At 38.3% G+C, this 23944-nt stretch overlaps 1 protein-coding gene across 6 annotated transcripts in view; it reads left to right on the top strand.

The window, feature by feature from the left end:
• Positions 1-23944, top strand: part of MIER1 (MIER1 transcriptional regulator) — a 56835-nt gene that overhangs the window by 26386 nt on the left and 6505 nt on the right. For all 6 annotated transcript variants that reach the window (XM_054720915.1, XM_028142390.2, XM_008139408.3 and 3 more), the window contains 6 exons: positions 1952-2016; positions 4907-4979; positions 12391-12542; positions 13529-13610; positions 14899-14993; positions 19733-19860. In XM_054720915.1, the coding sequence (XP_054576890.1) occupies positions 1952-2016; positions 4907-4979; positions 12391-12542; positions 13529-13610; positions 14899-14993; positions 19733-19860 (595 nt within the window). The remainder of the gene's footprint in view (positions 1-1951; positions 2017-4906; positions 4980-12390; positions 12543-13528; positions 13611-14898; positions 14994-19732; positions 19861-23944) is intronic.

A 23944-nucleotide genomic window follows, 5' to 3' on the forward strand; every position in this document is an offset into this window, starting at 1 on the left:
TTGGGGTGTAATTTTTACTCTCTACTATATGGCCTAAAATTCTAGTGTTGTTTTTTTTTTTGTTGTTGTGTTTTTTTTCACTGCTCTGTTTGAATTTATTTACTCTTAAATATCACTTAACAATAATGGAGTTTTGTTCTAGGTTATTAGTTTTGCAATGCTGGGCCCTGTTCATGAATATACTACAGTAATTGTTGTGTCACTTACTACTTGGTTTTAAGTGTGTTCCTTTTTTTTCCTTCCTGACCATTTCTTAAATTTAGTTTGTTTCATGGTCATCTTTTTTCAATTTCTCCTAGTCTTTTCCTCAGTTTTCATTTTCTACTTTCTTTGCCTATTAGCCTATTTAAAATAGATTCCTAAGCATTGCTTTCTTTAATCAATGCCTCCTAGTTCTGAAGAAGTGGTTGACTTTTGAGATAGGAATACATTATACTTAGAAAGAAGTCTCCTAATTTTCCTACAATTATGATCTAGTCAGAGATGACCAGTAATATCTATCTTGAATGTTTGCATACTTCATCTACTGCACAGTGTTTCATTCTAAACAGTAATCTTTACTCTAGAAGTCGGCTCTCTGATAAAAAGTCAACTATTAGTATTATTAGTTTAAATTTTTTATCTAAATTTCTATACTTTAAAAAGAAGAAAAACACTTAAACAATGCCTCATGAAATTTAGGAATGTAATAACTGATTAAACATGGCAACTGCTTTGTATGAATGATTTCTGTTACACATTTAGTTTAGAAGTGAATGTAGTACTGCTAATAATAATTTTATTGTTTTGATCTAAGATATTGTCCAATTGAAAAATGTACCAATGCAAGAAGATATTAGTTACTGAAATAATTGTGTTAATTGTTTTGTTGTTAATCCTTACCTGAGAATATTTTTTTACATTGATTTTAGAAAGAGTGGAAGGGAGGGAGAGAGAAAGAGAGAGAAACATCTATGCGAGAGAGACACATTGATCAGTTGCCTCCCACATGTGCCCTGATTGGGGGCCAGGGATCAAACTTGCAACCCAGGTACATGCCCTTGACCAGAAATTAGACCTGAGACCCTTTTTGGTGCCAGGGACCAACACTCTAACCACTGAGAACACCAGCCAGGGCAATAATTGTGTTAATTTAAGTTTGGGGAAATGGAGTATTAACCTCTTAGTTAAACAGAGAGCAGATCTACTGACAGTGGGGTGCTAAGTGACTGCCTAAACTGTTTAATCTGGTATTTCAGTTGTGATGTTTGCATGGAAGCTATATATATACTGCCTATCTTTCTCCATAGGAAGAATTAATTTCTGTGTGGAATGTTATCCTATTGAACTTTGTGTGCCATTTTAGAGTTAAGAAGATGCTGAGAATCTGTTTTCAGATTTCCCACCCCTTTTTGTAAATACATTCTTACTCCAAAATGTAAATAGGCAGCAGTTTGCCTGCTCTGAATAACAGTTGGGTAGAATGGAGGGCATCATACATACTCCTTTCATGTGCTTCCACCCAAAGTGATGCCATAAAGTTCTCAGTGTCTCAGGGAGCACTTTTGGAAATCACTATTCTGTCCAAATTCTCATTTTGTAAGGAAGAGATTGAGATCATATAATTTATTCTGTCACTAGGCTGTTGATAGAAGAATTAAGTTTAGAAATATGTTATTTTGATTCTAAATTTTGTTTTTGAAATTTCTGTAGAAAATCATTTCATGAGAATACAGTTGTCTAAGATTAGGATTGACCTGAAAGGTGTATGGGCTTTTTTTTTTTTTTTTTTTGTTTTTTTGTTTTTTTAACTGATGGGGTATTATTTGATTTGAAATATCTTGGCCTAACTCTGGAAATAACTTTGGGCATATTTAAATATTTTGATGGTAGATGTAAGAATAAAATACAAATATACGCTGTGGGCAGGCTAAGCAATCATTTTATAGTAGTATTGTCTTACTTATTCTAGACAGCGAAATAGAAGAAGAATCTGAAGAAGATGAAGATTATATTCCATCAGAAGACTGGAAAAAGGTAGTTAGAGCCATATTTTCCAAAAACTTAGATAAATTAATATTTAAAAAGCCCAGTGTAATTACTTTTTTACTAACTAAATATATGTTGATAAAGTTGAGGTAAGCCCTATTCTGACATTTAAATGTTGGGTAGATGTTCAGATTTCCCCTAATATATTCAGATGTTTATCTCATTATAAAATAAAATAATGACATAGAAAGAATTGGCCTTTGAACTGGCACTCAAACCAAGATTAGAAATCCAAATTTCTGAACTGGTGCTGAATTAGACTTTTGTTGCACTATAGAAAGTATCACATTGATAAATATATATAAATCATGAGGCTTTTTAGTATTCAGTAAATTCTGTTTAAAAATTTGATTATAAATTTCTCTATCCTATATCAATGTTGATATTTACAACTCCAAATATAATGTGTAAAAAGATGGATTTGGGCTTCTCTAAAACTGCATAATTAAGTAAGTTGATTTCTAAATGAGTCTAAAGAGAATATATTGACATAGTTTTAAATTATAGAATTGTATAACATTGTTTAATCATATAATTAAATTGAATTAATTGTAAGCTATTGCAAAGCTATTGACTTATGAAAGTATCAAAATGTCATGTGAAATTGTTTAGAGCAAATCATTTATATTAAAAAAATGATCACCTGATCTTTCTCTTAAAAACTCCATTGAGGTTTTTTTTGTTGTTGTCTTTCCTACATTTGATTTTAAATTTAGTGCATAAATTTCTTTGAATGCAGAATAGACCAGAACATCAAATTGAGTGGGATTTCTGCACTTCAGTCATGATTGATTATTTATTTAGTTAATACTTTTGAGCTTTCCCTATGTTTTTGTGTGTTTTGTTTTTGTGTTTGTTTGTTTTTTGGTTTAAAGTTGTCTGGTCTGGGATGCCTGGGGGGAATTTAAAAATGAGCTGACCCCCTTGCTGATTAAAAATAAGGAAACATTATATTTAGAGTTTCTATTAGGAAGAATTAAGTATTCAAATGAACTTGGACTGGGCTACCCAGGATTTGGGGCTTCAGCCAAAATTGATCTGTTACTGATTTCCAAAAAGATGTTTAGAACGGAGAGACATCTGTTTGGGTCAGAGTGGTAAGAAGGTTAGCCCAGTACAGTATGTGTTAATTAATTTGAGTGAATGATGAATGACTGATGGGTCTGAAGACATAACAAGGTTCACAGAAGTTACTATTTGTGTGTCCTATTTGGGGAAATGGTTTTTAATCCAGTTTTTTTCTGGTTTTTATACCATGTAGATTAATGATAAACTGTAGAAATCTTGAGTCATCTTAAACTATTGTTTTTCACCATACATTTAAGTTTATATAGCTTCTCTCCAAAATAAATTAACTGTTTTTGTATCTGTGTTCAATATAGTATTTAATTGGATGTTGTTAGTATTTTTAATGAAGGGACAAAAAGCTGAGAGGAGAGAGAACAGGGGAAAGTGAACTCTTCTTTGCTGGAGGGTATTAGTCACTTCCTCAGGAATAGTGTGTAATAATCAGGCCATGGTAAATCCAGACTGTTTTTAGTATGATTTTTTTTTCAATTAAAAAATGTCTAGATTCAGCATCTTCTCAGGCTTGTAAGATAAAAGGGAGTTTTTATAGAAATAGGTAGAGGAAACAGCTTTGAAATCAAATCTCTTCAAGTTACAGCCCCTTAACTTAATAATAGTATGTACTTGAAGAAATAAAATTTTTTGAGTTTCATCTCTTCCCATAAAATATGGAAGTAACAATTTCTAACATCAGTGAGATGACAGTAACTAGAGAGCAGAAGTTTTCAAATCCTAAGAGTTCTTTAAACTTGCTAGACCAAGATTTTGTACTTTTTCTCCCTAAGTTTTCATTTTAAAAATGCAGTAAATTTATTCTTAACATTTAGCCACCAGATAAAAGAGAGTCTATAATTTTGGACCCTGTGTGTTGTAAAATCTTGTCTGTGCTGATCTCCAATGTCTTTCTGAACAGTTTCCCCTAATTTGTGATTTGATGCTATAAAGTTGATTACCAGAATTCCTAAAGTAAGTTTTAATTATGTTTTGGGAGGTCACTTTTCATTTTGTATTGTTTTAATGAAAGTCAGGCACTAACCTCCTTATCCATTTGGTTTGGAGTTTCATCCGTTTGGCCTCTACTGAGCTTTATACAAACCCTTTTTGTTACTTTCTTTATCTTAAAGTTCTGGTTCTCAGACGTAAGGTGTGTCAGAATCACCTGGATACCTTGTTAAAACACTAATTGCTGAGTCCCATTTCCAGAGTTTCTGGTTCAGTAGGTCTGGAATAGGACCTGAGCATTTATATATCAGTTTCCCAGGGACCATAGTTTACAGTGTAGATAACTCTGAAAATATCTGAATTTGACTTCCAGTTTTTTAGTGTTTGTTATCTTACTAATTGAATAGTAAGAATTTATTTTTTTCTCCATGTTTTGAAGTAGTTTGTATATATTGTCTGTATTGCATTTCACCCCATTATTATTACTAATATTTTCATCCAATCATATCCCAGCTCCTATCTATTATTAACTCATTCATCCTCACAATACTTCTCTGAGGTAGTTAATTGTTGCATCTGTATTATAGGACACAGAAACCAGGAACAGTTTGCCCAAGAAGATGGTAATGATAGAAAATGGATATAAAGTCTGTTACTAAGATCTTATTAATGTATTTAAAAAAAAAACTTTATTGATTTGAGAGATACTGATTTGTTATTCCACTTATTGGTGCATTCATTGGTTGATTCCTGTATGCGCCCTGACCAGGATCGAACCCGCAACCCTGGCGCATTGGGACGATGCTCCAACCAACTGACAATACCCAGCCAGAGCCCTTACTAATGTTTTATGTTATTTTTAAAATAGGAGATTATGGTGGGCTCCATGTTTCAAGCAGAGATTCCAGTTGGCGTTTGTAGATACAAAGAAAATGAAAAAGGTGGGTTATTAGTAAAGTTAATAGCTGGATTCATGCTTTTGAAGTGATGAACTGTTGTTTTATAATGGGATAAGAACATGATAGTTTATGTTACCCCATTGAAATATGAAAGAGGGCCTGCATTATTTCTATAAGAAGAAATATGTTTTTTGTTTTTCTAGTTCACACAAATCTAGTGGAAAAGGTGAATTCTTATTTTGGTGTTAAGTGACTTAAAACATCCCAACTTTTATTTCTTTTTTTCTTGTTCATATATTAAATACTCTGAATATACCCTTTCATAGCCTATATAATTTAGATTTTAAAAGTTATGTCAGTGGAAACTGTTGGACAGGTCTAAATAAAACTTTTGAGTAAATACTATAAAAAGTTTACTTCTGAAACTTCTAATGATTACTTATTAAAATTTATTACTTTGATATTTGTGTACTTAAAATAATTTGGAAAAACAACTTGTACATTTAAATTTTACATGATTTTTTTCATCATTTTATCTTAAAGTCCTAAGGTAAGTCATAAATACTTAAGTTTCTAATAACATAAAATACTTGAGGATTTTTTTTAAGTCTGCTTTAGATTACTCACTTTAGGTGAGTTCTATAAAGAATGTTGTGAGTGTATGTGTGTTTTCAATGAGTTCATGTGCAGTGTGACATCACTCGATGCTAGAAATCTTTCTTCATTTCTTTTATTTCAGTATTCTGCATATTTCAAGCTTACATATGCAGGTCCTTTTGGAGTTGTAGAAGTCTTTTGTTGTTTATTTTCTTTTTAGCATCCCCTCCAGAAATGTACTTTATATTCTGAGGGTGCACGGGCTTTCAGGGCAAACAGCAGATCAGAGGTAATTAAGGGAACACCACAGGCTGGTAAATTCTAGTGACAGTAAAAATGTTTTAGCACACCAGTAACTGCTTTCACTCACTTTCCAGTTAATTCCGTATCACATAGGAACTTTAGAGTTTCAGTATGGAGTGACCTCGTTATATGTTGAAGTTCTGTGCATATGTTTTCTGAACACATTGTAATTGTATGCAAAAGTAAATGATCCATTAGCTTTTTTACTGAACTTTTCTAATTGAATTTGCAGTGCTATGCTTTACCTATCCTATCCTATATAAGAAAAGGCTAATATGCTAAGTGTCCAACTGTTTGTTTGACCAGTTGCTATGACGCGTACTGACCACCAGGGGGCAGACGCTCCGACTGGTAGATTAGCTTGCTGCTGGGGTCTGGCCGATGAGGACTGGGCTAGACGGGCCGGACATGCCCTGGTGCCCTCCCACAGTTCCTCCCCTGCCCCAATTGTGCACTTGTGGGGTTCCTCTGCCTGACCGGCGCCCTCTTACAATCTGGGACCCCTCAGGGGATGTCAGAGAGCCGATTTCAGCGCAGTCTCCACAGGCCAGGCCGAGGGACCCCACTGGTGCACAAATCCGTGCACCGCGCCTCTAGTGTTATATAACGTTTAGTATGTGTTCACCATTGAGTTCTTTCTCTCCAAATAAAGAATTGAAAGTTAGACATTTATTCCATTTTATTAAATTTCTTTATTAAAGAAACCATTACAAATTAATTTAAATTTGACTATGAAAGATGCAGTGCTTATCTTTGAAAAATTTGTATTTTGTCTGTGTGAAGGAAAACTGTCTCAGTTTTATATCTGGCAAATTAATATTATAGCTAAAGGTAGTTTAATTATCTATTAATGTGTTCTTCTTTATTATAATATGTTTTATTGTCATAGACCACAGTGAATAAGTGATCATAATCTCTAATTTTCAGTGTTTAAGTTTTGGTTTAATATTTTTAGCTTTAATAATTTTAGAAAGCAATTATACTTTTTTTCCCAGACAAAGCAATGATTCATGAAGCTTTCTTACTTTGAGAAAGCCTATTAGATTGTGTAAGGATCAGACTAGATTTAGCAAGGTGATACTGCCTTGGAGGAGGGAGTCACTATGGTACAAGGCCTGTCCTCAAATTTGTCATTACAGGAATTCAAACTTTATTGTGATATCCAGAATTTGTTTCCACTTATAAGGTACCTTATGCATACAAACCAAACAGATGCAAAACTTACGAAAAAACACAAATAAAGCTGTCAAGGGGGTTGTGCTGGTTAATGCAATCTTTTCTTACAGATAAACTTAAGTATAGGATATATTTAATGGTTTGGTGAGCACACATTCAAAAGGGAAAGCATTTGGTTTGAGTGATTGTGATAAAAGTTCCATAAAACTAAGATAACCTGATCTCTTTCTGTGGGAATGATTTTTCATTGACATAAACCCTATTTTGAGTTTTGGGAGAGATATTGATGACACTTTTCTATGACATCTGATTTCTTTTTAGTAGGCTCTCTGCACATTATATATTCCTCATCAGTTATCACTCTTAATTCAAACAATTATATAAATACTAGAGGCCCCAGTGCACAAATCATGCACCAGTGGGGTCCCTCGGCCTGGCCTGCAGGATCGGGCTGAAAGCGGCTCTCCAAATCCCCCAAGGGGTCCGGATTGTGAGAGGACATAGGCCAGGCCAAGGGACCCCACCAGTGCACAGTCGGAGCCGGGGAGAGACGCAGGAGAGCTCCAGGGCATGTCCGGCCCGTCTTGCTCATTCCCGATTGGCTGGACCCCAGCAGCAAACTAGCCTACTGGTCAGAGCATCTGCCCTCTCTGGTGGTCAGTACATGTCATAGCGAGCAGTTGAGTGGTCTTAGCATATCATTAGCATATTATGCTTTGATTGGTTGAACGGACGACCAGACACTTAGCATATTAGGCTTTTTATATAGGAAGATTATTAGTTACAGTCTCATTCAAAGACATTCCTTTGAACAGGTATCTATTTTGGTTACAAAATTTCAACTACACATTAGCATTTTCTTAAATTCATGTAAATTACCATTTATTCTCACCACAATCTTCCTATATAATAAAAGGCTAATATGTAAATTGTCCCCTCAACCGGGGGTTCAACCAGGAGTTCAACCAGGGGGCGGGGCCAGCTGGACCCCACCCATGCATGAATTTGTGTGTACCAGGCCTCTAGTATATAATAAAACCCTAATATGCAAATTGACTGAATGATGGAACGACCTGTTACTATGGTGCACACTGACCACCAGGGGGCAGATGCTCAACACAGGAGTTGCGACTCTGGCTTGCACATTTTGTGGTCAGCCCTGATTCTGACACTTATAACTGTGTGACAAAGCCACTTAACTTCTCTCTGCTTCAGTTTTTCCACCCACAAGATGGGGAAAATGGTACTACTGCCTCAGAAGGATCATGTTATGTACTACTTTTTATAATCAGGACAAATAAATGTAGCTGCCCATACAACAGCAAGATGCCTTTCACCTGTATGAAAAGTATGGTCACTGGTACATGCAGCGTCCCGGATTGTGAGAGGGATGTCCCAGATTTCGAGAGGGCGCAGGCCAGGCTGAGGGATTCCCCCCCACACCTTATCCCCAACCCTGCCTCCTCCATGCACAACTTTCATGCACCGGGCCTCTAGTATATTATTATAATTTATTCATCTTTGTATCCTTAATATGGATACAAAGGCACTTAGGTAAACATTTGGTGGCTGGTTATTAGGTACGTGCAGTATGGTATTAGCACAAATGTATGGAGTCAGTAAACTTGGATCAGTATCTAGGCATTTGACTTTGGACATGCTACTTAATTTTTTCTCCTCATCTATAAAATAGCAATAATAGATCATTTATTTACAGAGACTCCCGTGAGGATTTATATGTGACATTTTTATGTTAGCACTTAGCAGCATAGTGTCTGGCACATATTAAGTGCTCAGTGAGTAGCATTAATATTCAATAGATGATTAATCTTATCCATTATGTTGTTTTATTCAGATTTTCAGAAAGCATCACTTTATATTCTTGTTTGAAAGTGATAAAAACCCAGTTCAGTTTAGCTTCAGCTAAAAAAAGTTTACTTGATGACTTTATTGGAAAGTTTTTTTCTTCAAATATAACTAAATTGGGGAGTTCTTACCATTTCAGGTATCCCTTCCCTCTTCCTCTTTTCTTTATTTTCAAACAAGCTAAGATGGCTACTGGGAGCACCTGGGTTATACTTTACACTGTCCTTGTAGCTAGAAGACCAGCAAAAATGAGAATTTCCCCATACTTTTTTGCTCCAGCAAAAGTCTAGAGAGCCTCTGTTGACTCAGCTTGAGTCATATACCCAGCCAGAAGTAATTACTGTGGCCAGAGAGATGAGTGAGTTATTTAGCTTGCCCTAACTCCTTTATCTGTTCTTGGAGCTCCCAGGGGTGGTATCAGCCCCATTCAGAGCATATAGAAAGAAGATGAAAGACATGCTTTTCAAAGTTACGTGTTTTATTGTCACTCTCATGTACTAAACTGAGTAGACATTGCAACTTTGTGATAAGACTAGGTAATTTGAATGCTGGTACTGGTAAACATCCTACAATGCACAGGATCGAACCTCCCCTTACTCCCACCACTAAGAATTATCAGGCCATTGTCAGCAGTGCCAAGGTTTAGAACCCTGGACTAATTTAATTGGGAATTTAGATGGGCTACTTAGGAAAAGGGAAGGTCATGTTTCAGACTATTATTCCCATTCAAATTTTCATGTTTGCATGACCTAAGTTTTAGAGTAAGTAAATGATTGTTAGGAATTACGAAGCAGTGAATAGCAAAGGACCAGGCAAATTGTTTCTAATGAGCATTCGACAAATTGATTCTTAAGTTACTGAAAACTGAACACATGCACTACTCTTAGTTGATAACAGACATTTTATTGAAGAAACCTATCCAAAAGTAGAGTGTTCCTGTGAAACCTTTTGTATACCAAAATGGCACAAAGCCAAGAAGCAATTACAGTAGTGTGCTCCCCTTATTCGAGGGCAATACACTCCAAGACTACCCCACAGAAAAACCAGTTTTACCAAACCCTATATATACTTTGTTTTTCCTTATACGTATACTGTATACCTCTGATAAAGTTTAAATTTAAATTAGGTACAGTAGGAGATTAACAGCAATAATAATAAAATAGGGCAATAGCTACTGTAATAAAAACTATGAATATGATCTCAAAATATCTTACTGTATTGTACTTCTTGTGATGATGTGAGAGGATACAGTGCCTATGTGATGAAATGAAGTAGATAAATTACGCAGAGCTCTTCAAACCATGGTTGATAGTGGATAACTTAAAACTGCGGGAGCAAAAATGCTTATAAGGGGAAATTAATTTATATGGAAAAATTTTTGAGCGTTCCCATACCCCAAAAATAACCTACCAAATAACACATAAAACCTAAGATAATATTAACATATAGTAAAATCAGGAATGATATAGGCTCTCTGTTACCTTAAGGACACATCTTGCCAAATGGATGCACAAAATAGAGGTAAATCACAGATATAGACAGTAATAAACCATGGCAGCTTGATGCTTAAATGATGGGTATAGTACCCAAGGCAGAAATTTGGTGGCGCCACTCAGTCACACTACAAAAGGCTCTATAAAGGCTCCCTACAAAACAAAGCTGAATGCCATTTCCACTTTTTTTGCCTTTTTTCATAAAAGTGAAAATTGTCTCCAGATATTTTTTGATTACCAAAAAGTTACTAATGTAGATCTTTCATAAAAGTGAAGTTATGTAACTGAAAAAGCTCAGCTAGATGACTTAAAATTCATGTCATTGATCATAGTATGATCTTTCAAGATTGTATCCTTGGCTTCCTGGGACTTCCAGAAGTATCTCCCAGTTTGTGCTGGTTTCATAGGCTTTATGTGGGGGTATCTAACTGGGAGAACACTGGGACTCAGGGACCGCCCCCCCCCCCCCCTTCCTCTTCCTGAGTCAGGTTTCCTTGTAAGGCCTTGTCCACCCCATACCCGTCACTCCAAGAATATAACTAGTCTATAACCTTCACCGAACATGGACTGAGCAGGGAACAGAAATCAATGGCAGTATATTCAAATTCACGTTGTCATGGGAGTTTTATTGTATTTACAACTTAGAGTTTCACTAGGATTCTACAGCAGTTTTAAAAAGGCCTGAGATTTACAAAGGAAAAGTCTCTAGAGACTATCCTTTGAGCTGTATTTTAAATAATATAAATGTTGGGGAACAGAAAGATGGGATATTTAAACTGTGGTGGGTGGAGCAGGTAATGTTCATGAAAACACTTGGCATATTGCCTGGTACATAGGAGACGTTTAGCTCTTAATTTCTTTTTCATAGCAAAAGGAACTTTGACACTGTCAGTTATCCTTTATCTCTTAGAGTCAAAATCTTTCTCCAGCTGGTACTTTTCATTGGCATTTAAATGATAATGTCTCATCTCTCTCTAAAAAAAACAAACAAAACCAAAGACTTCCTTCCACTATACCTCCTCTTTAGCTACTGCCCTATTCTTCCTCACAACCAAACTTTACAAGAGTTTTCCGCTTTATTTATTCCTTAGTTCTCTCAAGAATGACTTCAGCTTCTATCTCTGCACAGAATGTTCTTGAAACATCTCCCTCCCTCCTTGTTAATAAATCCAGCATACCTTTTTTCAGTGTTCAGTCGGGTCTCTTAGCATTTAACCAGTTAATCACTCCTTGAAACATTTTCTTCCCCTAGTGGCTGTGCTACCACGGTTTTGATATTTTATCTTGTGACTATGCCTTCTTAATTTTGTCTGTATTTTCATCTTCCTGTCTTTTAGAATTCCACAAGTCTCAGGTTCTCCTTTCCTTTCACTTTTAAAATTTTGATGAGATTCAGGCTTTATTCTTACTATAATGGAAATGTTAATGATGGAACCTAAATGCTTTTTTAAAAAAAGTTATGAAAGTTATTTATATTCATATATTTTCAAGCATCATAGAAAAATAATTGCCCCAAATCCTACCACCAAGAAATAAGCAGTGTTAGCATTTGGGTGAGCAATTTTTTATATTCTCCTTTTCAAAACTATTGAACATCCATTAAATCTTAAAATGTGCCAGAATTGTTTTAAATTATTTTAAATCTTCATAACCCTATGTGGTAGGATTGCGAAGCCCATTTCACAGGTGAGGCAGAGAAAAGGGAAATAATTTGCCTACGGTCGTAATAGGTAGTAAGTGGTGGTGGTGTTATCCAAACCAAGAGAGCTTGGAATTTGATAAACTTAAGTAAGACAGAATTTGAAAGAAGATAAAGTGATACTTCTCTGGTTAGATGGCTTACTCACCTAGGTTATGAATATAGTCCAAGATTGAAGTTAGTTAGGCAAGTAGTAGGACCACAATTTACCTTGCAGTTTTTATCATTTTGGCTCTAAGTAAGAGTTACTTGTTTAATGATACGTTTAACAAACTTTCAAATTTTGACAATTAAAAAATATTATGTTTTATTAATTTAGTATATGAAAATGATGATCAACTCCTGTGGGATCCTGAGTACTTACCGGAAGATAGAGTGATTATATTTCTTAAGGATGCATCTAGAAGAACAGGTGATGAGAAAGGTGTAGAAGCGATTCCTGAAGGATCTCACATAAAAGACAATGAACAGGTACATGAATAAGAAATGTTATAATTTCCTCCAAATAAATTAATCATATGTATATTTTAAATATGCTGTCACATTCAGTGTTGTTATTCTTTCACCAAAATTCCTGTAATGTTTTGAATGGAATCTGAGGTTATGATCAGCATAAGATACCTAGTGTTAACACATATCATGGGAATGATTTCAGCTCAAACAAAAATCTTGATATTTCAGTTTGTATATGTTTTTTATTAGACTTTAAAAAACATATTTTTAATTGATTTCAAAGAGAGCAAAGGAGAGGGAGATAGTAATATTAATGAAAGAAAAGTTCCTTTGGATCTCATCAAGTTGGGAATACTGTGCACATCTAGTATAATGTTATTACATATCAGTGGTTACTGCAAACCATGAAAGCATTATTTATTTTTACCTTTTAAAAAATATATATATTTTTATTGACTTTAGAGAGGGAGGGCGAGGGAGAGAGAGACAGAAATATCATCAATGATGAGAGAGAATCATTGATCAGTTGCCTCCTGCATGCCCCCCTTCGGGGATTGAGCCCCATCCCAGGCATGTGCCCTGATCGGGAATTGAACCATGACCTCCTGGTTAATAGGTTGACACTCAACCACTAAACCACACCCAGCCAGGCTTTTTTTTTTTTTTTTTTAACCTTTTTTAATTAGTGTTTTTCTTTTCTGATTTGTTTAAATTAGAATAGGAACCCTAAAGGGCCAAAAAAGAAAGAATCTGTGATCTTTATAAATAAATTTTTTATTTCTAAATTCCTGTGATACTGTGGAAGCCAACTTAGGTTATTTGTTTATCCTATTTTTGAAATATTTAGAGGTAGTTAATTATCAGGATTGGGGTTAAGTTTGTTTCTCCGTAGTACTCCATTTGGAATTATTTGTCCTCCAGAAAGGATGAAAACACTGGATTTTGGAAAAGCCTTTACTTCCTTAAGAAATTGTAGCTTACATTGAAACCCTTTATTTTTCTAGGCATTATATGAATTGGTTAAATGCAATTTTGACACAGAAGAAGCATTGAGAAGATTAAGATTTAATGTAAAAGCAGCTAGAGGTAAGCATAAATACTAAGTTTGTTTTTATGATGTAGCAGAAATTTAAAACTTAAGCTCTTAGGTCTACCTAGCTATATTCTTCTTTTAATAATACTGATCTTTCTGAATTTAGTAAAGATCTGTTGAATAACTTGTTAAATAACTTGTATATAGCAGCAAGAGTTTTACAGGGGTAGGCAAAGTAGATTTACAGTTGCTATAGAAAAAGACATGCAGGTTATGATTATGTTATAACAATACAGGAATAATCTTTTGTGTACTCACAACCGTAAGCCTACTTTTTTTTTCTTTAATCTTCATTGTTGAGAATATTACATAGGTCCTCCTTTTTCCCCCATTAACCTCTTCCACCCTGCTCCCATCCTCCCCCACCCTCCTGTAAGCCTCCTTTTTGACACCCTCTACAAGGCATTATGGGAAATGGTTTTAAGGTTGTCCCTTCTTTAGAGAAAATAAAACCATTTAAGTAAAACTACTTACTGCTTTTGAATTTCACATTTTTATAAACATTTTATTATTTGATCTTGGTAACAGCCCTAAGTTCTAAGTTATGTGACACATGTTACCTTCACTTCAAAATTGTTAAGACTGAAGTCTCTGAATGGAAGTAATTTAGATGAGGCAATCATTATTCATAAATAATCATAAGTAAAGTCTGGGTTTGGGTTTTTTTGTGTGTGTGTTTCTCAACTCTTTATATATTATTATATAACAAGTGAAAGATTCATTCAACAAAAATTGGAAGGTCTAAGTACTAAGAACATAACTATAAACAAAGTCTTTGCCCTCATGGTGCTTAGAGATAGTAGGGAAACTGGAAAATAGTTATACATTCTTAAAGGAGAACTAAAGGGTGCATTTCAAACTTATTGCAGTGGAACTTAATGTAGTTGAGGGAAATGGTGTGGCTGTTAGGGAAAGCTTCTAGAACAAAGTGGTATTTTTGTTGGGATGTAGGAGGCAGGAAATAATTCCAGGCAAAAGGAACAGTGTGCACAGAGTCTAAAGAAAGAACATAAATTTAAAGAATTGAAAGGTGGCTAATATAGTTGGGTCATAAGTAATAAAGGAGAAAGTGGCTCAAGATGAGGTTGGAGACATAGGGTATCATCCAAAATTTTATTAGTAAGGCGTTTTTGTCACTTGGTCATTTGCAGCCATAAGTAATAGAGCTTAGGGGTAAAATACTTCCTTTATTGTGACCAGAAAGTTATATTTTTATTTGCAGTTTCGTTATATACATTTGGGGAACATTCCTTAATGGTTGTTTTCCTCCCATTTTGTCAGAGGAATTGTCTGTTTGGACAGAAGAAGAGTGTAGAAATTTTGAACAAGGGCTGAAGGCCTATGGAAAGGATTTTCATTTGATTCAGGCTAATAAAGTAAGTGACATATGTTCTCTATTTTATAAAAAGAAATTAGTTAATAATCCAATTTATCTTATGTCTTTATTATTTTCTAATGTTAAAAGTTATACAATGAGCCCTAACCAGTTTGGCTCAGTGGATAGAGCGTCGGCCTACGGACTGAAAGGTCCCAGGTTCAATTCTGGTCAAGGGCATGTACCTTGGTTGCAGCAACATCCCCAGTAGGAGGTGTGCAGAAGGCAGCTGATCGGTGTTTCTCTATCATCGATGTTTCTAACTCTCAATCCCTCTCCCTTCCTCTCTGTAAAAAATCAATAACATTTTTTTAAAAAGTTATACAATGAAATTTTAATATATTGGTATTTAGAGAATTATTATAATAAACATGCCTAGACTTCCTGGCAGATATTTGCCAAGGGACTTTTCAATGCATGATGTTAGAAGCCTTTATATTGCACTCATTTGCAAATATGTTCACCAACTTCTGGGTGGGATGTGTGTATACTGTAATTATTTAAAGCTATTTTCCACAACCTGTGACAAATTTCTTTTAGGAGGGTCTTCAAATAATTTTGAAACTTTAAAGCATTTTTAACATGACATTATTTACATTTTAAATATTTACACTTGCTTAAGTCCTGAGTGGTCAAAAATCAGATACTTTATTTAACACTAGAGACCTGGTGCATGAAATTCATGCATGGGGGCGGGGGGTGTCCCTCAGCCCAGCCTGCACCCTCTCCAATCTGGGATCCCTCTCATAATCCAGGACTGCTGGCTCCTAACTGCTCGCCTGCCTGCCTTCCTGATTGCCCCTAACCGCTTCTGCCTGCCAGCCTGATCACCCCCTAACCACTCCCAGGCCAGCCTGATTGATGTCTAACTGCTCCCCTGCCAGCCTGTTTGCCCCCAACTTTCCTCCTCTGCCGGACTGGTCACCCCTAACTGCCCTCTCCTGCAGGCTTGATCGCCTCCAACTGCCCTCCCTTGCAGGCCTCGTCCCTCTCAACTGCCCTCTCTTGCAGACCTGGTGCCTCCCAACTGCCCTCCCCTGCTGGCCATCTTGTGATGGTCATCTTGTGTCCACATGGGGGCAGGATCTTTGACTACATGGGGGCATCCATATTGTGTGTTGGAGTGATGGTCAATCTGCATATTACTCTTTTATTAGATAGGATAGAGGCCTGGTGCAGGGGTGGGGGCCAGCTGGTTTGCCCTGAAGGGTGTCCCGGATCAGGGTGGGGGTACCCTTGGGGCGTGGGGCGGCCTGAGCGAGGGGCCTGTGGTGGTTTGCAGGCCAGCCACGCCCCCTGGCGACCCAAGCAGAGGCCCTGGTATCTGGAATTTATTTTCCTTCTACAATTGAAACTTTGTAGCCTGGAGCAGAGCCAAGCCTCCTGCTCGCTCCATGGCTGGCAGCCATTTCTGTTGGGGTTTGTGTATCTTCTATAATTGGAACTTTGTAGCCTTAAGTGGAGGCCTGGGCCAGCCAGTGTGTGCGGAAAGCTTTGCTTCTTCCATTGCTGGGGGCAACCCTAGCCTCCCGCTCTTTCAAGCTCCGTGTCTGCCGCCATTTCTGTTTGGATTTGTTTACCTTCTATAATTGAAACTTTGTAGCCCTGAGTGGAGGCTTAGGCCGGCAAGGGCAGGTGGAAACCTTGGCTTCCTCCATTGCCTGGGAAACCCAACCTGCTCTCTGTGGCTGTAGCCATCTTGGTTGGGTTTATTTGCATACTCACTCTGATTGGCTGGTGAGCATGGCTTGTGGGTGTAGCGGAGTGATGGTTAATTTGCATATTACTCTTTTATTAGGTAGGATGGTTTTAATTAGGATAAATATGTTTTTATTGATTTCAGAGAGTAAGGGAGAGGGAGAGAGAGAAAAAAGAATCAGTGATGAGAGAGAATCATTGATTGGCTGCCTCCTGCATGCCCCTCCACAGGATTGAGTCTGCAACCCAAGCATGCGCCCTGACCAGGAATTAAACCGTAACCTACTGGTTCATAGGTCGACAATTTTATTTAACATGATCATTCCATATTGGTAATATCAATCACACAGTGTCAGTGTATCCCCAAAAGAACTTCACTATTACTTGCAGATTTATTTTTAGGTTTAATTCTCTTGCAGCTGAAATCAGGTAAGATTCTTAATAGTAATTACACAATTATATAGACTGGGAAAATGTGCTGTTCCTGTGGGGAATTGGGAAAGGCAAAATTAAACACTGAGAGTTTTAATGTAGGAAATTAAGTAATTTCCGGGTTTAAAAATATTACACTTTTAGCAAATACAAGTGACAAAGAACTTGGCTTTACATGTTTCTTTAAAGATAGTAGCTAAGTCTTGTGTGGTGGCTTGCTAGGATGATGTTAAAAGTATCTGGGAGTAAGTCTTAGGCTCTAAATAGTCTGTTACCACATTCTCCTTATATTCCTCTGGATGTGATTGGATAGTGTCAGCTTGATTTGTTTTAACACACATTTAGCAGTATTTTATGTTTCATAAATAAAATATTGCTTACAAATCCTATGGGTTCATTTTTCTTAATTTTGCTCTTGATTATCTTGCATCTTGGTATATGACATCAGACATAACTAATAGAAAAATTTTGAGTCTTAGCATTGTTTTAGAAAATGTATCTATACTCCTCAATGTTGTATCCAAATATATGACATCCAATATAATGAATAACACTATGAAAGGAATGCATTATGCTAATGACTGGTCATGTATGGTTCTGAATGTAAATCAAATACAGTTTCATGTTTAAGGGACATTTTGGATAACAGTTTTCTAGCATTGCTGCTTGAATTTAAACATTTTTGATCAAACCTTGTTGGATTACCTATGGAAGAGACCCCTAGAATGATAGACTGGTATAACTAGAAACAACAACATACCCCCAGAATCCCCCCCCCTTTTTTTTTAAGGAATACAAACTTATTAGGTGATTTGAAACCACTATCCAAAAATGCCTTAACATAATCCTATCTATTAAAGAGGGAATATGCTAATTGACCCTTATGCCATTGCAAAGATGGCAGCACCCATAGCCAATAAGGAGGGAATATGCTAATTGACTGTCTCGCCCTCAAAGATGGCAGCGCCCACAGCCAATAAGGAGGGAATATGCTAATTGATTGCCATGCCCTCAAAGATGGTGGTGTCTACAGCCAATAAGGAGGGAATATGCTAATTGACTGTCAAGCCCTCAAAGATGGTGGCACCCACAGCCACAAGATGGTGGCGCCCAGTCCCCTCAGCCCCGCTGGGATGGCAGGCACATGGTAAAGACGGGCCTGACCGCTCTGCGTGCCTGCCTCCTGAGTCCCCCAGTCCCCTCAGCCCCTTGGCTCCCCAGCGGCCCGGCCGGCCCGGCCCGATGTGCAGGCAAGCCTCGGATGTTGGCTACCCAGACGCCCAGTGCCAGCCCAAGGCGCAGGCAAGCCTCAGATGGTGGCTGCCCAGCCAACGCCCGAGGCACAGGCAAGCCTCAGATGTTGGCTACCCAGACTCCCAGTGCCGGCCCAAGGCGCAGGCAAGCCTCATGTGCCTGAGGCACAGGTAACCAGGGCCAGCCGAGGCTTGCACTGCCGGCAATGGCAGCAGCAGAGGTGTGATGGGGCATCGCCTTCCCCTGATCACTGGGTTGCCTCCTGCCCCTGATGGCTCCCGTACTGTGAGAGGGGGCAGGCCGGGCTGAGGGACCACCCCTCCCCCCCCCCCCCCCGCCCGTCCCCGTCCAGTGCATGAATTTTCATGCACCGGGCCTCAATATTGATTATAAACCTGGATTTGTTTATAAACATTTGGGATGGTGATATTTCACTGTTACAGAAGTCAACTGGTCTATACCTAATATACTAGTTGTTCGAGTCAACAGAGGGAAGACAGTATTCTTTACCACATTAAGTGCCCGTCAGTCACCAGTGACTGACACTATTCTTTGCGTCCAGAAGACAAAACAGGCTGGGCGCTTAACGTGTTAAGAGGGAGAAGTATGGTCCAGTGAAAACATTAAGACTTTGTTTTTACACCTGGAATTGAAGTTTGATATTAATCATAAGTTCTATTATGCAGGTTTATTTTATTGAGGATTTTTCATAATGTTAAATTCACATGCCCCAAAATATCTTCAATTTTTACTCTCAAAAGTGCAATTGACTTGGCTTAGATCTATTGAGAAATAAGATTCTAAAGGAGGCAAAAAGAGCTTGAAAGATTTTTTTTTTTTTTTTTTGAGCCCTAATAGCTTTCAGCCTTCAAGTCACATAGGCCAAAGTTGTAAAGTGCAAGCCGAGGGGAAGAAAGAAAAATGTATGTCAGGTAATGAAATAAGTGAGTAATCAAATTTACCTTAGGGTGCAATCAATCCCACAAGATACCTCCTTCAAGATAGAAATATGTGGGTTAAAGTAAGATTATCTTGCATCCCAAGTACTCATGCAGGTACCTTTTTTTTCATTTTAAATTTGTGCAGATACCTTTTTTTCATTTTCAACCCTTCCAGCTCTCCAAGCCAAGTAGCAAAAGGGAATTTTGTCAACATCATTTGTCACCCCATAGGTGAACATTTGTGAAGTGAACCCATTCAACTACACAAATAGGTACAGCACAGTAATCACAGGAGTAACTTAGTAAACAAAGCATTAGCATTATAATAGCTTTTAACTCACTGCAAACGATTCTCGGGCTTTTTGTAAAATAATTAAGTTTGGATCACTGTAAAACAAATATTTGTTTCTTACAGGTTCGAACAAGGTCAGTTGGTGAATGTGTAGCATTCTATTATATGTGGAAAAAATCTGAACGTTATGATTTCTTTGCTCAGCAAACGCGATTTGGAAAAAAGAAATACAATCTTCATCCTGGTGTAACGTGAGTATCTTTTCTTTTGTGTCATGTGTTTTTACTAAGCTTTTCTATTTGCTTTGTTGGGGTGCGAGTTGTGTGTTTCTTTTTAATTTATTAACTTTAGAGAGAGAGAAACATCAATTTGTTGTTTATTTATGCATTCATTGGTTGATTCTTATATATGCCCCTGACTGGGGATTGAACCCGAAACCTTGGCATATCGGGACTATGCTCTGAGCAACTGAGCTAACTAGCCAGGGTTTTACTAAGCTTTTCTAAATTTTTCTTGAGGAAATTGTAATTGTTTAATAATACTTCAGTTTCAATTTATCCATTATTGACATATCTGTAGGACATTTGGACTTTTCAGTGTCTTAGAAAACATTGCAAACTACAGTTCATATTATTTGAGCCAACAAATATATCAAAGCAAATGTTAGAGTGTATGTTTTCAGTAGGATTCCTTAGAGTAGTGGATCAGAACACCTGTGAAAGCATATTTTTGTTTAATTCTATTTCATTCAGTATAAGCATTTATAGTTTTAATCTAATAACTCGGTGAGAGCAGTAAGAATAGAAAAGAGAGACTTACCTTTTCTAAAAAACTACAGGGTCATATGCCTAGTATAGGCACTTTAAAGAGGAAAGGAAATTAATACTTTTTCTTGTCTAATCTATTTTTTTAAAACACATTTTTATTGATTTTTTTACAGAGAGGAAGGGGGAGGGATAGAGAGTTAGAAACATCGATCAGCTGCCTCTTGCACACCCTCTACTGGGGATATGCCCGCAACCAAGGTACATGCTCTTGACCGGAATCGAACCTGGGACCCTTCAGTCCAAAGGCCAATGCTCTATCCACTGAGCCAAACCGGTTGGGGCTTGTCTAATCTATTTTAGATCCAGGGAACCAAAACTCATTATGCAAAATGCCTTATATGTCTAATCCAGTCCCCATGCACCCAATTCTCTTAGCCCTCAGTCATTCTAGTTCTGGAATGAAGCACTGTTTCCATTGCCACTAGTGATTTGTTATTTAAGTGCATAGAGCAGTGACATTCAACCTTTTTCATCTCATGGCACATATAAACTAACTAGAGGCCCAGTTCACGAATTTGTGCACGGTGGGGTCTGGCTGGCCCGCCCCAATGGGGGCCGATCAGGCTGGTGAATGGGAGGGACTGAGGGCAGTTGGGCAGCCGGCCCTGCCCCTGATCAGAGTGGTGGGGCCAGGCCAGCGCCACCCCTGATTGGGGTGTAGGAGGCCTATTGGGGGCTGGGGGTAGGGCGGCCGCAGTGCACGTCATAGCAACCGGTTGTTCTGGTTGATTGGCTGATCTAACAAAAAAATTGGGTATAATTTTGATTCATTCATACCAACGGCTATTGTTGTGTTGGCTGTTGCCATTTTTTAATTTGACAGTCTAAGGCAGTGGTTCTCAACCTTTCTAATGCGCGACCCTTTAATACAGTTCCTCATGTTGTGGTGACCCCCAACCATAACATTATTTTCGTTGCTACTTCATAACTGTAATTTTGCTACTGTTATGAATCGTAATGTAAATATCTGTGTTTTCCGATGATCTTAGGCTCTACAGCAGCGGTTCTCAATCTGTGGGTCGCGACCCACAGGTTGAGAACCGCTAGCAGGGTCGCCTAAGACCATCGGAAAACACAAATATTTACATTACGATTCATAACAGTAGCAAAATTACAGTTATGAAGTAGCAACGAAAATAATGTTATGGTTGGGGGTCACCACAACATGAGGAACTGTATTAAAGGGTCGCAGCATTAGGAAGGTTGAGAACCACTGATCTAAGGGAAAAGAGGTTAGTGCTCCTGACTTCAATAGTTAGGCATTGCATGTTTTAAAATTCTTGTGGCACACTAGTTGAAAATGGCTGACATAGAGTATAGAGCCTATCCTCTCACATGAGTTGCTCTAAAATGTTAATTGTTACAGTGGACTTAACTTGATCGTACTATACCTGATTATTCCCTAACTAGAGGCCCGGGGCACGAAATTCGTGCACGGAGGGGGGTTCTCCCTCAGCCCAGGCTGTACCCTCTCCAATATGAGACCCCTTGAGGGATGTCCAACTGCCCGTTTAGGCCCGATCCCAGTGGGGTCGGGCCTAAACGGGCAGTCGGACATCCCTCTCACAATCCAGGACTGCTGGCTCCCAACTGCTTGCCTGCCTGCCTTCCTGATTGGCCCTAACCGCTTCTGCCTGCCAGCCTGATCACCCCCTAACCACTCCCATGCCAGCCTGATTGATGCCTAACAGCTCCCCTGCCAGCCTGTTTGCCCCCAACTTCCCTCCTCTGCCGGCCTGGTCACTCCTAACTGCCCTCTCCTGGAGGGTTGATCACCTCCAACTGCCCTTTCTTGCAGGCCTGGTCCCTCTCAACTGCCCTCCCTTGCAGGGCTGATCCCTCACAACTGCCCTCCCTTACAGGCCGGGTGCCTCCCAACTGCCCTCTCCTGCTGGCCATCTTGTGGTGGCCATCTTGTGTCCACATGGGGGCAGGATCTTTGACCACATGGGGGCAGCTATATTGTGTGTTGCAGTGATGATCAATCTGCATATTATTCTTTTATTAGATAGGATAGAGGCCTGGTACAGGGGTGGGGGCCAGCTGGTTTGCCCTGAAGGGCGTCCCAGATCAGGTGGGGTTTCCCTTGGGGTGTGGGGCGGCCTGAGCGAGGGGCCTGTGGTGGTTTGCAGGCCGGCCACGCCCCCTGGTAACCCAAGCAGAGGCCCTGGTATCTGGAATTTATTTTTCTTCTATAATTGAAACTTTGTAGCCTGGAGCGGAACCAAGCCAAGCCTGGGGCTCCCTCCGAGGCCGCAGCCATTGTGTTGGGGTTATAACTGAAACTTTGTTGCCTTAAGCGGGTGAGCCCGGCCAGGGTGTGTGGAAAGCTTTACTTCCCCTGTTGCTGGCAGCAACCCTGGCCTGCTCTCTCAAGCTCCATTCTGCCGCCATTTGTTTGAATTTGTTTACCTTCTATAATTGAAACTTTGTAGCTTGAGTGGAGGCTTAGGCCTGGAAATGGCAGGTGGAAAGCTTGGCCTCCTCTGTTACCTAGGAAACCTTGCTCTCTGTGGCTGTAGCCATCTTGGTTTGGGTTAATTTGCATGCTCACTCTGATTGGGTGGTGGGCGTGGCTTGTGGGTGTGTCGGAGGTGTGGTCAATTTGCATATTTGTCTATTATTAGATTAGATGTGTATGGAATAAGAATAATGTAAAATGTGACTTCATTTGGTCAGTCTTCACTATTAAAGTTCTTAAGCTGGCCAAATAACTGCCTTTGAAAGATGTGCTTGTATACATATTTCGGAGTAATGTTTTTTCATAGGTCTCTCTGCTGGTCATTTTGCTGAAGGATCAAACACTCTAAAGTCAAAAGCAAAATCATCTAAAAGCAAATAAATGGTTATGATTGCCCTTGCAAATCATGGGTACATTGGACTCTGTGCCTCATCCCCCATTGCTTAAAGCTCATGATAGCTAGAGTGGAATTTCATAACAGTATTCCAATTTTGTCTAATTGTTTAATGTTAATACATTTATAAGTTTTTTTCTGTATTATATAATGAATTGGTATTGTTGAAGCATAATGTAGAACTAGATATAACTGTCTAATTTACAGAATATACCATTTTAGTCACAATTTTCAAGCTATTCTGTAGGTAAAGCAGTAGTAACATAATTCATTTTTTTCACCCATTTCAGAAATAATATTCACACATGAACTACAGGCATTCTGTCATCATCAGCATAAGAACATAAGAATTGCCATGTTGGGTCAGACCCATGGTTCATCCAGTTTTCTTTTCCAGAGAGCATCACCAAGGGCGGTGCTGTGGGCTGGCTTTGTTGGTCCTCTGTGTTATCAAGCTTCACAGGTTAGATAGGGATGTGCTGCCAAACATTTTAGTTTCTCTAATAATTTCTCCATAGCTTCTGTAAACGTTTTGAAGATAGCTATGTCTGTAGCCTTGTTTCCTGCTAAGGTTAAGTTATTCTGAAGGTGGAATAGCCACAGTTAAGGGTAATCCCACATTTTCTCTTTCCTTGGGCTTCAAAAGTTAACAG

The sequence above is a fragment of the Eptesicus fuscus genome, chromosome 9 (assembly GCF_027574615.1).
Source record: "Eptesicus fuscus isolate TK198812 chromosome 9, DD_ASM_mEF_20220401, whole genome shotgun sequence".
Lineage (NCBI taxonomy): Eukaryota > Metazoa > Chordata > Mammalia > Chiroptera > Vespertilionidae > Eptesicus > Eptesicus fuscus.